Source organism: Rhinichthys klamathensis, unplaced genomic scaffold, assembly GCF_029890125.1.
Source record: "Rhinichthys klamathensis goyatoka isolate OS25496 unplaced genomic scaffold, OSU_Roscu_1.1 h1tg000094l_1, whole genome shotgun sequence".
Taxonomy (NCBI): domain Eukaryota; kingdom Metazoa; phylum Chordata; class Actinopteri; order Cypriniformes; family Leuciscidae; genus Rhinichthys; species Rhinichthys klamathensis.
In genome coordinates, this window is record NW_026606633.1 from 2,015,820 (window position 1) to 2,031,161 (window position 15,342).

The following is a 15,342-nucleotide window of genomic DNA, read 5'->3' on the forward strand; positions in this document are numbered from 1 at the left end:
AATTCGCCAAAAGAGGGCATTATAAACCATTTAGCCAACTTAATTGGGCAATACAATATCTGTTGAGCTGACGGAATCACGGACACCTACTATATAAAGAGTCGACTGACAGCAATACACTTAGCCTACTTCCCTCTCCTTTTAATCAGCAACGCGCACGGTAGGTCTAAAACAAGGTATGTAATAACTTTATTATATTTGAACTTCAGTAAAGGCTTAAGTGTCTATGAACGGGAATTGTTACAAATTAGTTGTTTAAAATTGATGTTATTATTTATATTGGTCGTTTCAGATGTATATTGCGAGAGGTCTTCTTATTCTTTCATTTGGATCCATGCTGAGGTTAATCTCCTGTTACAGCGATGGAAGCTTTTTGGAGGAGGGTCAATGTCAAGCAATGAATATTATCCATCTTGATAGAAGTGGTGTACAAATATCAGCACAAAACACGGAAGCCCCTTTCAAGGTCGAACCAGAAAATGTGACAGTTTCGGAAGGGAATACGGGCCGTATTACCGGTAGATTCTCTCTCTCTCTCTCTCTCTCTCTCTCTCTCTCTCTCTCTCTCTCTCTCTCTCTCTCTCTCTCTCTCTCTCTCTCTCTCTCTCTCTCTCTCTCTAATCAATAAAGTCAATGAATCAATCAGTAAACAAATACATGAATACAATTGTATGAACAAGAAATTGCAAGAAAAATAATTAAGAATAAGAAAAAAAGCATTGTCTGCATTCACGCATGTTAAGAATATTTCTGACTTTAGTTTTGTCTGTTCGCTGACTCTCTTTGTTTGTGGCAGGCTGTTACATATTTTACTGCTGCTGTAATGAAGCTAAAGTTTTCTCCCAAAATTGAATTTACAAACAAAATGGAAGAATTTGGAAAAGATCAGTAATGCAAAGTGTTTTAAAAAAGAAGTGTTTGAAGATCCGAAAGAGTCAGAAAGTGGTAACGTTAGTGAATGTCTGACTCAAGTAGCCTACAGTGTTGTCACAGACTGAAAGGGGAACTGAAACAAAATAGGAAGTAAAGGTGATATAACAAATGTGTTATCATTGTTATTTGTGGTAGGCCTCTTAAAACTGCTGAAGTAGTTATAAGGGGGGGAAACAGTGATGTTAGTTTGTTGTTTTGTTACTAGGGCGCAACCATCTTGAGTATGAAGATATTTGTGGTGCAAAACTCCTGAACGCCTGTGACATTGAAATTTGTTGTAGAGTGAACTTGCAATGTACAGAGGAAAAGCACAACGAAATAAATGAGTTGAAGTTTGCTGTGCTTTATATAGGCCTAGGTGAATGCCATCAATCATTTAGTCATTAATGAATGCACAAAAACGTGCAAACTAATAAAAACATTATGAACTTTATGAAATGATACACAATTGTATTTTAAGTTCGCGCTGAAACTATATTTACCTTTTTTGAAATAATCCATTAAACCTGCTGAGAAACGAGGAGCGTTAACTAGAATGAGCAGTTCCACGCATGCCCGGGAAACTCATGAATATTAATGTAGGCTCCGCCCACTGCCTCTACGAATCTCAAACACTGTTTTTTGCTTTCAAGTGACAAGTTAACCGAATTTTGGCCTCTTGTGAGATGCTACACTGGTGTCAGAAGTAAAAAATAAATTATTGGAAAAGCGAATAAGGTAGATCGAGGGTGCACCCTGCACTAATAGTTAGGGACCAGTTTAGTTAGTTAAAGGTGCCCTAGAATGTTTATTTTTTATTTTTTTTATAATGTTTCCTGGGTTACCCTTATAATGTTAGTATGTTTTTTAGATAAAAAATAATCATAATTTAGAAATAAATGGCATTTTTCCTAGCCTGCTTTTAGCCTCTGATTTGAACACTCTGTTTGAAGGGGCGTGTCTGCTGTGGGATTCAGTGTAACCGCGGGCACTGCTGTGATTGGCTGACATGCTTGCATATGAAATAGCTACGCATTACATGTGAAACTCTCTCCCGAATACTTTTACTACTGCTATTATACGTTTTACTATAACAGCTATCGAGATTAACGAATCGTGAGATGTTTTTAAAGTATTTAGGGACTGGACTGTTTTATGTGATTCCCATCACATAAAATGTTGCCGTGATGAGCATTGAGCAGATGACAGTGTGTTGATCGCGAGAATGAAGATCTTATCATTGCAAAGCAGTTTCTGCACTCTCTCTAATGCTTTCACCAATGCAAACACGATGATGTAAATACAGTAAGAGCTTCGTTGTGCAGTAACGTGCGTCATTGATTTCATAACGAGTTTGGCAAGTGTCCAGATAAACTCGCGCTGTGTGGAAAGATTGTTCTTTGATCGCTTTCTGTATATAATTTGTTCACAATTTAAATACGATTATTTTCATCCTACTAAAAGAAACGATGTGAAGCTGATATTTTAGTCACTGGCTTGACTTACTGATGCATAAACAGTATTGAACGATTTTGAGAGAAAGATTACCTGTCTGAACTTGAACAATTACACATCAGAAAGTTTTGCTTGGTAGCTCGATCCGAGGCCAGCTCTGTATTGGCCCAAGTTGAGGAAACAGTCGGTGAAATGTTTGGAAATTTCCAGAGAAAATAAAATTAACCCATTGTTTCTTCAGAGGCTCAGATGAAGGAACTAAAAAATACTTTTGTGTTCATGTGTACATCCACACTGAGCAACTGCCATGCTTCGGCTGTGCAGTTCCGCCTGGCATTGAGGGCTGGCATTATGCAAATATTTGGAGGCGTACATATTAATGATCCCGACTATTGCGTCTCAGTCGGTATTGTGTGGAGAACCGACCGTTTTTCAGGGGTGTTTTTCATAAACGTGAATTAAATGAGAACGCCAGAACAGTCCAGTTTGAGATTCACTCTATGTCATGTCCATGCACTGAACTCTTGTTATTTGACTATACCAAGGTAAACTCAATTTTGAATTATAGGTCACCTTTAAGTTAGCTTTAGCGTGACAGTGTCGCCACGGTGTGCGTGGGGAGATGAGTGACGAAGAAGGAGCCCGAGCCGCGGAATGGATGTTTGGTGACCTACAAAGGGAGCTGCGACGGCTGGAGGACAGCAGAGGCCATCTTAGGGGCACGAATGAAGCGATGGCTTTCGAGGCTGGCTTCGACAAACGAGGGCATGCAGGCTTCGCTACCCGTAAGCCAAAGTCGGAGGGGGGCGCAGACACCAACGTCACCTCCGGCGCGGGAAGCTCAGAAGTAAACAACAATGGCGGCGCCCAGTCCACAATAACAGCGGTAGCGGCTAGCTCTGTGAAAACTCCAAAGTACAACGGGAAGGTGAGCTGGGAAGCTTTTCATGTGCAATTCGAACTGCTTGCTAAATCACAGAACTGGTCGCAAGAGACCAAAGCGTTACAATTGGCGATGTGCCTTACGGACGAGGCTTTAGCATGCTTGCTACTCTTAGACGTAGAGGACAGAGAGAACTACGTCGCACTGGTGGGGGCTCTCCAGTGATGGTTCGGGAATTTTACTGGAGCGGAGCTCCTCCGCAATGAACTGAATAACAGGTACAGAAGACACGGCGAACCGCTACGGCAACTAGCCAATGACATTGAGAGCCTTACCCGCAGATCATATAGCAGCATGCCCACGATGGTACAAAGTGAGTTAGCCCGCGACCGGTTCATGCAAGCCCTCTCACCGCCCGAACTGTGGGTGGAGGTACAGCTGACACACCCACGGTCCCTGCAGGAGGCATTGGAGAGGGCATCAGAGAGAGAAACGGCCCACGCCTACATCACAATGCCCACACAGGAACACAACAGTCCCCATGTCAGAGCAGCAGCGGAGGTTCAGCTAACACCAGCATGGGCAGTCGAGCTGACAGAGCTGGTGCGGGCAGCTTCCCTGGGCACTCAACGGTGCCCTGACCGCACAACTAGACTGTGCTGGGGCTGTGGGGAACCCGGTCACTTGGTACACTCATACCCGAAAGCAACCAGACACCGGGGAAACGACCTCGGGTCCGCATAGAGGGGGCAACGCGGACCACGAACCACAGCCCCCCACATACACCCTCAGGCATCGCTGGCCCGATGGCAGTAGTGGGCCGGACTTCAATTGGGGACCTCTGCCACATTCCAGTCACTGTGGAGGGAGTAACGTGCTGGTAACGTGCTGGTAGACACCGGCTCTACAGTGACATTAGTGCGGCCCGATGTGCTTCCCAGGCAAATGGTGTTGGAGCCAACAGCAGTCCAACTACGGACGGTGACGGGGGAGTTGTCACCCATGAAAGGCAAAGGGACACTGACATTTGTGGTAGGGGGTAAAACAGTGCACCACCTGGTGTGGGTGGCGTCAGTCCAGGACCCCTGCATTCTCGGACTGGACTTTTTGAAGAACACAGGCTGTCAGCTGGACCTGGCGGAGGCCACCCTGTGCTTTCCAGGGGAACGTCCGGTCAATATGGCTCCACACCCCCTGGGCCTCAACCCCACGACACCCCAGGTAACCACTGTGTCAGCAAACACCGCAAAGCCAACAGTGACCCCATTGTAGGGGACGTGAGGCCCACCCCTCGAGACCCCCTTAGCCCCCCCCCCCCCCCCACTCACAGCTGGGCAGAGGCACCTTACAGCCCTCGCCGCTCGGAACTCACCAGTCGCCACCCCCACTACCCCCCTCACCTCATCTAGCCGCCCCACCTGCGCCACAGCCAGCACACACTACTCAGATTCCTAAGAGCCGGGCCTCTGACCCATTAGCAGCGGGTCTCAAACTCCACCCGGAAAAGTGCCACTTCATGCAGAGAGAGGTGTCATTCGTTGGGCACAGGCTGGGCAGAGATGGCATCGGCACAATGGATGAAAAGGTACAAGCGGTCAGAGACTGGCCCACACCATCAGACCCGCAACAGCTGAAAAGCTCCCTGGACTTAGCCTCTTATTACAGGAGGTTCGTGAGGGGGTTCTCCTGTGTGGCGGCACCGCTGTTCAGGCTACTACACAAAGACCAAGACTTTCTGTGGCCCAGTGAGTGTTTAACAGCGTTCACCTCGCTACAGAAGGCGCTGGGGGAGGCTCCTGTGTTGGCTCCCGCTGACCCCTCCCTCCCGTTCATCTTGGACTGTGACGCGAGCGGCCAGGGAGTGGGCGGGGTGCTAGCACAGCTAAGCACAGAGGGTGAGAGAGTGGTGGCGTATTACAGTAAGACTTTTAATTAGCACGAACGCCGCTACTGTGTCACACGCAGAGAACTCCTTGCTGTGGTATCGTCCATTCGACATTTCAAATACTACCTCTGCGGGCTACCGTTCACCGTCAGGACGGACCACTCTAGTGGCCAAGTAGCACGCTGGATGGAGGAGCTACAGTCCTTTGACTTTAAAGTGGTGCATAGAGCGGGAGCCCGCCACTCCAACGCTGACACCCTGTCCCGCAGACCCTGTGCAGAGGGAGGATGCCGCCACTACGATCGGAAGGAGACACGAGACAGGGAGTTACAGGGTCAGGAGGCAGCCATCGTCAGCCGGGCCGCGGCGGCAGTGTGTTGCGAACTCACGGAAATGTCAGCAACACAGTGGAGACAACAGCTGGAGGCCGATATGGACATACAGCCAGTGTTCCAGTGGGTGGACATGCAGACACGGCCAACATGGGAGGAGCTGGCACCGCTCTCAACAGCGACAAAAGGGCTGTGGGCAAAGTTCCAGGCCCTGCGGCTCACAGATGGGGTGTTACAGCGGGCCTGGAAGGATCCAGCGATGGGAGAGCTGAGGTGGCAGTTGGTGGCCCCCAGGGCAGAGAGACTGACCGTGCTGAAGGCAGTACATGGGGCCACGGGGGCCGGTCACTTCGGGTTCACCAAAACTCTCCGTTGCCTACGACAGAGCTTCTACTGGGGGCAGTTCAGGAGGGACGTAGAGGACTTCTGCAGGCGGTGTGACAGCTGCACGGCAAAGAAGGGCCCCTCTGAACAGTCGCACGCCCAGCTTCAACAGTTCCCTGTCGGTGCACCCATGGAAAGAGTTGGGGTGGACATAGTCGGCACACTCCCGGTCACGGACAGCGGTAACAGGTATGTGCTGTCAGTCATGGACTACTTCACCAAGTGGCCCGAGGCCTATGCCCTCCCTGACCAGGAGGCAGAGACAGTGGCTGAAGCCTTACTGGAGGGTATGGTCTGCCGTTTTGGGACGCCCCAAACCATACACAGTGACCAGGGGCGGAACTTTGAGTCACGAGTATTCGCCGACCTGTGTCACAGACTGGGCATAAACCAAACCAGCACCACCCTCCTACACCCGCAGAGCGATGGCTTAGTAGAACGCTTCAACAGGACCCTGATCCAGCAGCTGGCCATCATCACCGCCAAACACCAACGTGACTGAGACAAGCACCTCCCATTTGTGCTGATGGCCTGTCGGTCCGCTGTTCAAGAATCTACGGCCTGCACGCCAGCTCTGCTCATGCTGGGTAGAGAGCTCCGCACCCTGCCAGCAATGGCCTTTGGCCTCCCCCCTGACCCCAGCTGTGCCCCCAGGACGAGAGTATGCCAGAAGACTACAGGACCGCCTAGAGACAGCTCACGACTTTGCACGGGTGCAGCTGCAAAGCGCAGGGTCGAGACAACGCCAAAACTATGATCTACATCACAAGGGCCGCCACCTGGAACCGGGAGAGCTGGTTTGGGTCCACAGCCCGCAGAAGAAAAAAGGCAGTTGCCCCTAGCTGGACAGTGACTGGGTAGGCCCTTGTAGAGTGTTAGAGTGATTAGGGGAGGTGGTATACAGAGTACAGTTACCCCCACGTGGCAGACGAGTGGCCATACATAGAGACAGGTTGGCCCCCCACCACGGAGACGCTACCACCCAGCTCCCACACAGGCCCCTCACAGACAGCACCCACCCACCCGGACACAACTTACCCTGCACACACGTTCACAAAAGGGCACACATTTACACATCCAGACATTTCGTCATCGAACACGACTGCGCTCTAATAACACCAAATGTTCATGTTTTGGTTTTAACATTATTTTTGAATTAATTTGTTTACAATTTTAATAACCAACATGTTATCGAATTATACTGTGTTCGTTTCAGTTCCCCTTGAAGGTATAAGTAGAAGCTATGATGTTGATGACATAAAACGTTTGAGGTGTGATTGTAAAGGAATATTTCCCTGATCTAACGCAGTTCCATGACAAGGCCAAAAGCCTAATAGCAGATCGGTGCCTTTCAAACAGGGAGGTTTATCGTTTGAAAAAGAATGTGAGGAAAGTTGGCTCGGATGAAAATGAAGACTAAGAACATTAGTAATCTGGTTTTGCTTGTGTTTTTTTGTTTTGTTTATTTATTTTAGTATGGCTGAAGTGCGGATTGCTTCCTTGAATGTTAAAGGGATACTCCACCAGTTTTTCTTATTAAACTATGTTATTCCCTTAACTAAGACGAGTTGATACATACCTCTCTCGTCTCAGTGCGTGCACTATATCGATCTGTATTGCCGCAAAACTATGTTAGCACTTAGCTTAGCCCATGCATTAAATATGGGCCTAGCAGAGAAGCGACCAAACACTTCCACGTTTTCCCTATGTAAACACAGTTACTCGAGTAGTGTAACTTGACCTGGGCTGGTGACACAAAATAAACCGTTGCGCTTTTCTAAGCGTTTAAAATTGATGACTATATTGTATGGCGGAATACCATAACAAGTGCTTTTGAGCAGTTCGACTTGGCGCAATAATATCTTCACTAGTGAAAAGTCCTCTTACCGGCTCCCGCTTCCTCTCCCCCTCCCTCTGACATTTCCGTCAATACAACCAACGTGACATGCGCCGGTAGTAGTAGTTCGAGCGGAGTTGACGAAGTAACAGGTTGTTGGAAGCTAGTTAGCATTCTAAACAGCACAGGCTCTCAATTTCGGTCGGCATCTGTTCGCAACAGTCACACTTGCACCACCAATTGCTGTTTGCCCGTTGTCTTTCGCCAGCTCCGGTCTGTTCTGGATCATATCTTTCTTTCCTCTCACGGTCCATAAGAGCTAATTCCTCCTCCGTGTACTCGGGTTCAAACAGATATGGCTCTGGGTCTTCTACAAAGAAGTCATAATCATCTACAAAGTCCGCCATTGCAAATGATCTGCAGTTTGCTAATAGCACAGGTAGTAAAAGCCACGTTGGTTGTATTGACGGAAATGTCAGAGGGAGGGGGAGAGGAAGCGGGAGCCGGTAAGAGGACTTTTCACTAGTGAAGATATTATTGCGCCAAGTCGAACTGCTCAAAAGCACTTGTTATGGTATTCCGCCATACAATATAGTCATCAATTTTAAACGCTTAGAAAAGCGCAACGGTTTATTTTGTGTCACCAGCCCAGGTCAAGTTACACTACTCGAGTAACTGTGTTTACATAGGGAAAACGTGGAAGTGTTTGGTCGCTTCTCTGCTTGGCCCATATTTAATGCATGGGCTAAGCTAAGTGCTAACATAGTTTTGCGGCAATACAGAGCGATATAGTGCACGCACTGAGACGAGAGAGGTATGTATCAACTCGTCTTAGTTAAGGGAATAACATAGTTTAATAAGAAAAACTGGTGGAGTATCCCTTTAATGGTGCTAGAGATTACAGAAAAAGAGCTGAGCTGTATGCAATTATTAAGCAGAAAAAATAGATGTCACTTTGATTCAGGAAACACATAGTGACGTGAAAAATGTTTATGATTGGATGAAGGGAAGGCTTATCTTTTTTCAGCCACAACACCAAGTTAAGTGGAGGAGTAGAAATATTATTTGCAAAAACATTTAATCCAAGTTCATATCAAGTTAGAGTTTTTGAAGGGTAGTAGACTTTTAAAGTGACAGCACAAGTGGAGAATTATAATGCATGTCTCCAACTCAACAATTGATAGGATGTTATTTTTAGATACATTATGTTCTGTTTTACAAGATGTTTCTAATGATGATTATTTATTTCTGGTAGGAGATTTTAATTGTACAGTGAGTAATTGTGACAGAAATCATATTGAACCCCATATGCCTTCAAGTAAACGTCTCATTCAAATAATAAATAAGCATGAGTTAAGTGACGTGTGGAAGTTTTATCATGAGGATAAAAGACAATACCCAGCAAACATTTTGACGTTTAATGACCGTTGAAAAGACGTCTCTCCAACACGCCCTGTCATGGTTGAAAAATAGTTCCAAAATGAAAGTTGAACCGACGTCTTCGACGTCATCTGGCCGTGAATTCCATGTCTTTTCTGTTCGTCCATGGACGTCTAAATAGGTTTATTTGTTTAGTTCCTCTGGATGTTTATAAGATGTGTTGCTGCCAAATGTATGTGTGTATATATATAATCCTGCATATAAAATAATCACACCCATATTGTGTAACATCGTGAAAGGCAATCAATCAGGCTATTTTTACACATCTGAACTTGACAAAGTTTCTAAACCGTTTAATCACGTGTACATCAACACATTATTTGTGGACTAAAGTAAAAAATAGTGTTATAATTTGAGCACATTTTATTGTGAATATTACATTTGAAATGTCTTCCAGTTGTTAAACAGCTACTATTTAAAAAAGATAATAGATTTTTCTCTAACAGTTTCACATTAAGGTTAAGCACCCATTAATCAAACCAGAATATAACAAAAGTACAGGAACAGTCGACACATTCTATTTTTAGAGTCTTTCTATAATATTCCATCATTGATGAATAGAAGTCAGAGCTGTGGCAATACTAACTTTCAGTTACTAACAGTCTTGCATTACTGTTAAACAGCCATAAATAAAAGTTTTTAATTTAGACTCTATGAAATTTGTTTATGGTTTTTAATAATTTATAATTTATTTATAATTTTATAAATTATAATATAATTTATTAAATAATAATTTATTTCGGTTAAGTAAAATTCAATCACATTTATAAAATAATACAAAATGTACTTACCCAACAGCAGATTTGTATTAATTCGTCAACTTTTTTCGGTAATTTTTTTTTTTTTTTTGGTAAATTCGGTAACTTAACAATGCGTCCTTAAGTCCTGCTCGCCTCGTGGTTGTAGAAAAACGGGAAAATGGCTGCGTTATCGCTTTATCCATAGACAGTAAAAGAGGCTTTATCGCATAGCTTTGTCGCGAGATATCATATCGCGAGATGGTGCAATATCGCAAGATTTCTTACAACATCTCAGTAGTAGCACAATTTTTACGTGTATGGGACGTATAGTGTACGTCTTTTCAGAACCTCTTAAAACTACTTGGGGCACTTAAATTAATTATTGCAGTATCAACCAAGGTGTAAGCATAATTGCTTTTGCATATTTCATAAGGATTTCATAGAGGGTCATGATGGACTATAAATGCACGTTTAAAGGACTTTACCTAAGTTACTGGACGTCCACTTACAACAGATTCACAACATGGTATATGTTGAACTACACGTAGTTAAAGGTCAAAGTAACAATTATACATGTAACCACAGAGAACTGGACACATGTACAAACGTATCGGAATGCATTTTTAGGAAATGTTCTGTTACATATTTTAACCGATTTATGCCGTCCTCCCACGACTGTTTTTGGCCAGTGACACGACGTTGCCGTCAGACCAATGTTTATACTTGGGCACATGCACATGATAATGTTTTATCTCTGGCAAGATTGGATAGATTTAATGTGTTTAAGCATCATGGTGGTATTTTTAAAAATTGTTGTATTGTGTTTGTAAGGCCCGGCTCTATCGATCCAATGACGGTATTCGATCCGCGGGTGAAGGTCTCTGCGTATTACTGTCTTTTCTCGTGGCAAAGTATTTTGATTAAATGCAATACATTTTTCATATGTGCTCTCTCGTTATTTCATTTGACTCCATAAAATGAAAAAGGTTTTAATGATATCTGTGAATGATTAAATATAAGTGAAAGTTTGACTAATTCCTTTTAACTCTAATGAAATAATATCAAAGTCAGTTAGAATCATCAAATGTAACAATTTATTATGTCAGGTAAATTTATCATTTCAATTTCATAATCAGTTAAAGATAATCAATACAAAACATAAAATGCTCTGGAATAAAGAGAAGACAAACCCGACATTAGGAAATCCGTGAAGCTGAGAGATCGGCTTCTCAGCCTCATGGGCTCATCTGAAATACAGAAAAGGCCTGATCCTTCCGCTGCATTTCATTATATAGCCAGACCTCATTTCATATGTAAACATGAGTTCACAGTGGAAATTCACTGTGATCACCCTCCCAGACTTACTGGGGGCAGACAGACATTTGCTAACAGTGGGAATTAGCATTGAGTTAACACCTTCTGAGAGCAGGAGGGTTTAAACATCCACCCTCCTTCACGTATGTTATCTCTAAACTCTTAAAAACCTTATCACCTTTCGTTTTACTTATTTGGAAATAAGACATTTATACCAGTCGCACTGAGACATTTCAAATAATACTAAAGAAATGTATAAAACTGTATGATAGTTGTTCAAATAAAAACCATATAGATTCTTGTGTGAGTTTGGGTGATCTCTGCAAGAGTGGGGGATGAGGGGAAGAAGTGTGTGTGTGAGATAGTTCAAATGTTAATTTGCCGCAAGGTCCTTTGTCTCATAGACCAGTGGTTGTTGTGGCAAATTCTCGATCTTTGGTTCAATTCTTCAAAGTCTGGTTCAGGTCTCAGACGAAATCTTTCAGAGTCGAAGTCTCAGGTCTCAGAAGAATAACTTTATTGAGCAGTTCAACAAAGTGAGATGACGGCCACTCATCTGATCTTTCATGGGCTAGTGCTCTAGTCTTATACCTTTTTCTTATCTTTAGTATTCAATTAGCGTTTGTATTAGTATCTTTTTACACCATGGGCATCTGTATTAGTATCTTTTCACATAATGGGCATCTGTATTAGTTTTTCTTTTCACACAATGGACCTCTTGTTTTTAGCAGTCGTTTACTCAATGGACATCTTGTTTTAGTATCTTTTTCTTGGTGGTACATAATTACATTGTATACAATATGTTTCTCTTCCAGTGCTTCCCAACACCTGCATCTGTGCTACAAGTTTCTTGGGTACTTTTCCACTCTCTTGTCCATGTCCTTATGTGCCCTATCCTCACATGCCCTGTGACCTAGTTTTTCTGCTTGGCATTACAGCATTCAGACCTGGTTTTCTCTAGCATTACAGCATTTTATATTCAGACCCATGTATGAGACATGTATGAGACAAATGAAATTCCCCAACACATCCCCCCTTTGGGACTTTCTCTAGTCCCACCTTCAAACCGTTCTTACCCAGGGTGTGTCCTCATGAATAGATCTCTCTCTGCATTACCTTTCAAACATGGCCAACCTGGACCATCCAACTTTATCAATAGACCTTCATCATAAGGGCACACTCTGGAGGAAGAGTAAGACCAAACATCTCCACCCCCAATTGGCTAGAGTGGAGTAAAAGATCTCACCTTCCTGTCACATCATCAGTTTAAGGGGATGTTACTTCAGATTATCAAACATTCAATAACACAATCACAGTGTATGAACTTGAATTCCAGCAGCTGTCCCACGTTGCCAGAGGAACTGCGCAGGCGCTTCCGGTGGCCTGGAGTGCTATCTGGGTTGCTCCATCGTTGCCAGAGGTGCCCCAGTCCAGCCAGGGGCGCTATCTGGTGTTGGAGCAGACAGCGGGTTTTTAAACCACCAGTTGAGTCAGCTCTTGTTTCTTCAACAGACGATGACCGCGCTTGCAAATAATTCCTCTTTTGCACTTATAACTATATACATGTTCCAATGGTCTAATGCATGTAAGTTCCAAATTTCTTGACTTGTTACAGGAATATATAAGGTATTCAAAAAATATAACAGTTTAGTAAGTGATTAATAGTAATAAAAAAACATTCTTATCTTTTTCCCATTATTTCTTGTTGCATTACCTCGTACCACGGGCAATGACCTGCTTTAAACCTTCTATCGTCCCCTCTCATACACACATTATAAAAGTGACAGTTAGTGTGATTATATATAAAATATCTTCCGTACGATTATATGAGTAAAATATATTCAAAAGATTATATGAGTAAATATATTCAGAAAATAATATGAGTAAATATATTCAGGAAATAAGGGCCCTTATATAAAACCAAAGGAATGTAGAAAAAACCCTCTAACTAACTTCCTACTCTACCCATACTCTAATTGTTCTAACTAATTTTATCCCCAAATCAAAATACACAGTGGGGCTATCTCCCTATCTTGTCAAAAACAGAGTAAAAAGATTATCAAAATCAAAAGTAATAAGGTACCCTTATTCCTTGCTTCTTCACCCAACCTCTCACAGGAAGTCATCCAGTTCGTCCAAGCTTGGGCCAATTGGATATACTCCTGAGTTGGTGCATCCAATGTCAATGCCTGATGGTTTCACTGACACATTGATCATTTGTTTTGCAGCTGCACTAGCCAGCATGGATCTGAGAAAAGGCACAACACAGCAGAGCAGCACAAAAACAACAACAATAGTCACTGCTATTATTATTCCCACCTTAATAAGCCATTCTTTCCATGATCCAAACATGGAATCAAGTCAGTATCCAAAGCTCCTGTCTCTCCTCGCATTGGTAGCAACTTCCTGTCTTAATTCCTTTATTTTCTTCATGGCTTTAGTAAAAGATCCATCCGTGGCTGTGTTATTGAGGATGAAGGTACAACAATCAGATCCAAACATTACACATACTCCTTTTTCTGCCAATAACCAATTCAGGGCTTGTCTGTTTTGCCATGTCATTCTGCTATCTGTATTTTAGTTGGTGACCTAAGACATCAAGTGCTTGATCTGTGTAGTTGATGAATCTCTGCTGATTGTAATATTATGTTCTTATTTGGCGTTATCCATATTCAAGTCCTGCTGCTGCCTCGTCTCTAGCTTTAAACTCATATGGTATCCATCTTGGCTGTAACCTGTCTATAATAACCAACATGTATCTTCTTCCTCTTACTAATTCGGTCATGTCTACACAGTTCATTACTAGATGCTTAAAAGATCCTTCTGGAACTGGAATAGAGCCTATTGGGGTTGCTGTTCCTTTTCTGACATTATTTTTGCACAAATTTCACATTCATTTAAAAAATTAATCTACCCTTGTTTGTAAGTATGGGGACCAAAATCCATTAAAAAAATTCATCTATCCTTGTTTGTAAGTATGGGGACCAAAATCCTTGCCTTTTTATCTTCCTTATCATTTCCCCCCTTCCACAGTGATTAAAACTGTGGGAATCCGGAATTAAAATGTTAAGCGATGGGGTGGGGGCTATCATGTGGCCTTCATGTGATCTTCATATATTGTCTGAATCTCTTGTCGCCCCCCTTTGCTGCCATAAGTATATTTCAGGTGGTGTTGCTCTGGACTGCATTTGGGCAATACTTTCTACGGTGGGGAGAGGCTGAATCAGGACTTAGGGTGCCATTACAGCTAATTGGTATCCAGAGGCTTGTTTTCCATGCATATCAGCCGCATTGTTGCCTTTGATGACAAAGTCATTACCTTTCTTATGGGCCTGGCATTTAATTATGGCCAATTTTTTAGGAAACATCATAGCTGTAATCAATTTAGTAATTTGGTCTCCATGTTGAATTGGGGTTTTATCACACTTTTTAAATCCTCTTTGCTTCCACACTGCACCGAATAAATGACATACGCCATGAGCATATGCAGAGTCAGTATAAATGTTGGCTGCTTTGTTTTTAGCCAATATGCAAGCTTCAGTAAGTGATTTAAGTTCAGCCAATTGTGCTGAGCAAGGTTGCTCACAATGTTGACTTATCACGAGAGTAAAATTATCTCCATCTTTTTGTACAATAGCAAAACCAGCATGGTTACCTAAGTGGTCTCTAAAACATGAGCCATCAACAAAGTAGTCTACGTCTGCATCAACAATTGGTGTTGATTCCAAATCTGGTCTCAGACGAGTAAAAGCTAGAGAGACAGAAACACACTCATGAGGTGTTCCTCCCCCCTCCAGCAGGACAAAATTAGCTGGATTTGTTGTGGCACATCGCTCTATCGTGATATCAAGATAAGTTGTCAATATAGAATATGCTAAGCATCTGGCCTGTGTTAAAACAAATCGTCCTTGTTCTAATAATTCAGCAGTCTTATAATGAGTGTAAATAGTGTTTAAATCCTTGAGGCATTCTAGTGTATGTATATTGTTTACCTTGGTAAGTGAAGGAAAAAAGGTGTCTGCTTTCTTCCGCTAATGGAACGCTGAAAAATGCAGAACAGAGATCAATCACAGTAAAATTATTGGCAGCAGGTGGAACATTCGTCAATAGCGTCGTGCACTAACCTCCACTTTGACTTGTTGGCTTTTTCAACTGGTAAA

General features: G+C 43.2%; 1 protein-coding gene across 1 annotated transcript in view; it reads left to right on the forward strand.

The window, feature by feature from the left end:
• Positions 1-15,342, forward strand: part of LOC130086183 (uncharacterized) — a 196,946-nt gene that overhangs the window by 159,882 nt on the left and 21,722 nt on the right. The window contains exons 2-3 of the mRNA XM_056252383.1: positions 141-160; positions 293-518. Of these exons, the coding sequence (XP_056108358.1) occupies positions 293-518 (226 nt within the window). The 5' untranslated portion in view covers positions 141-160. The remainder of the gene's footprint in view (positions 1-140; positions 161-292; positions 519-15,342) is intronic.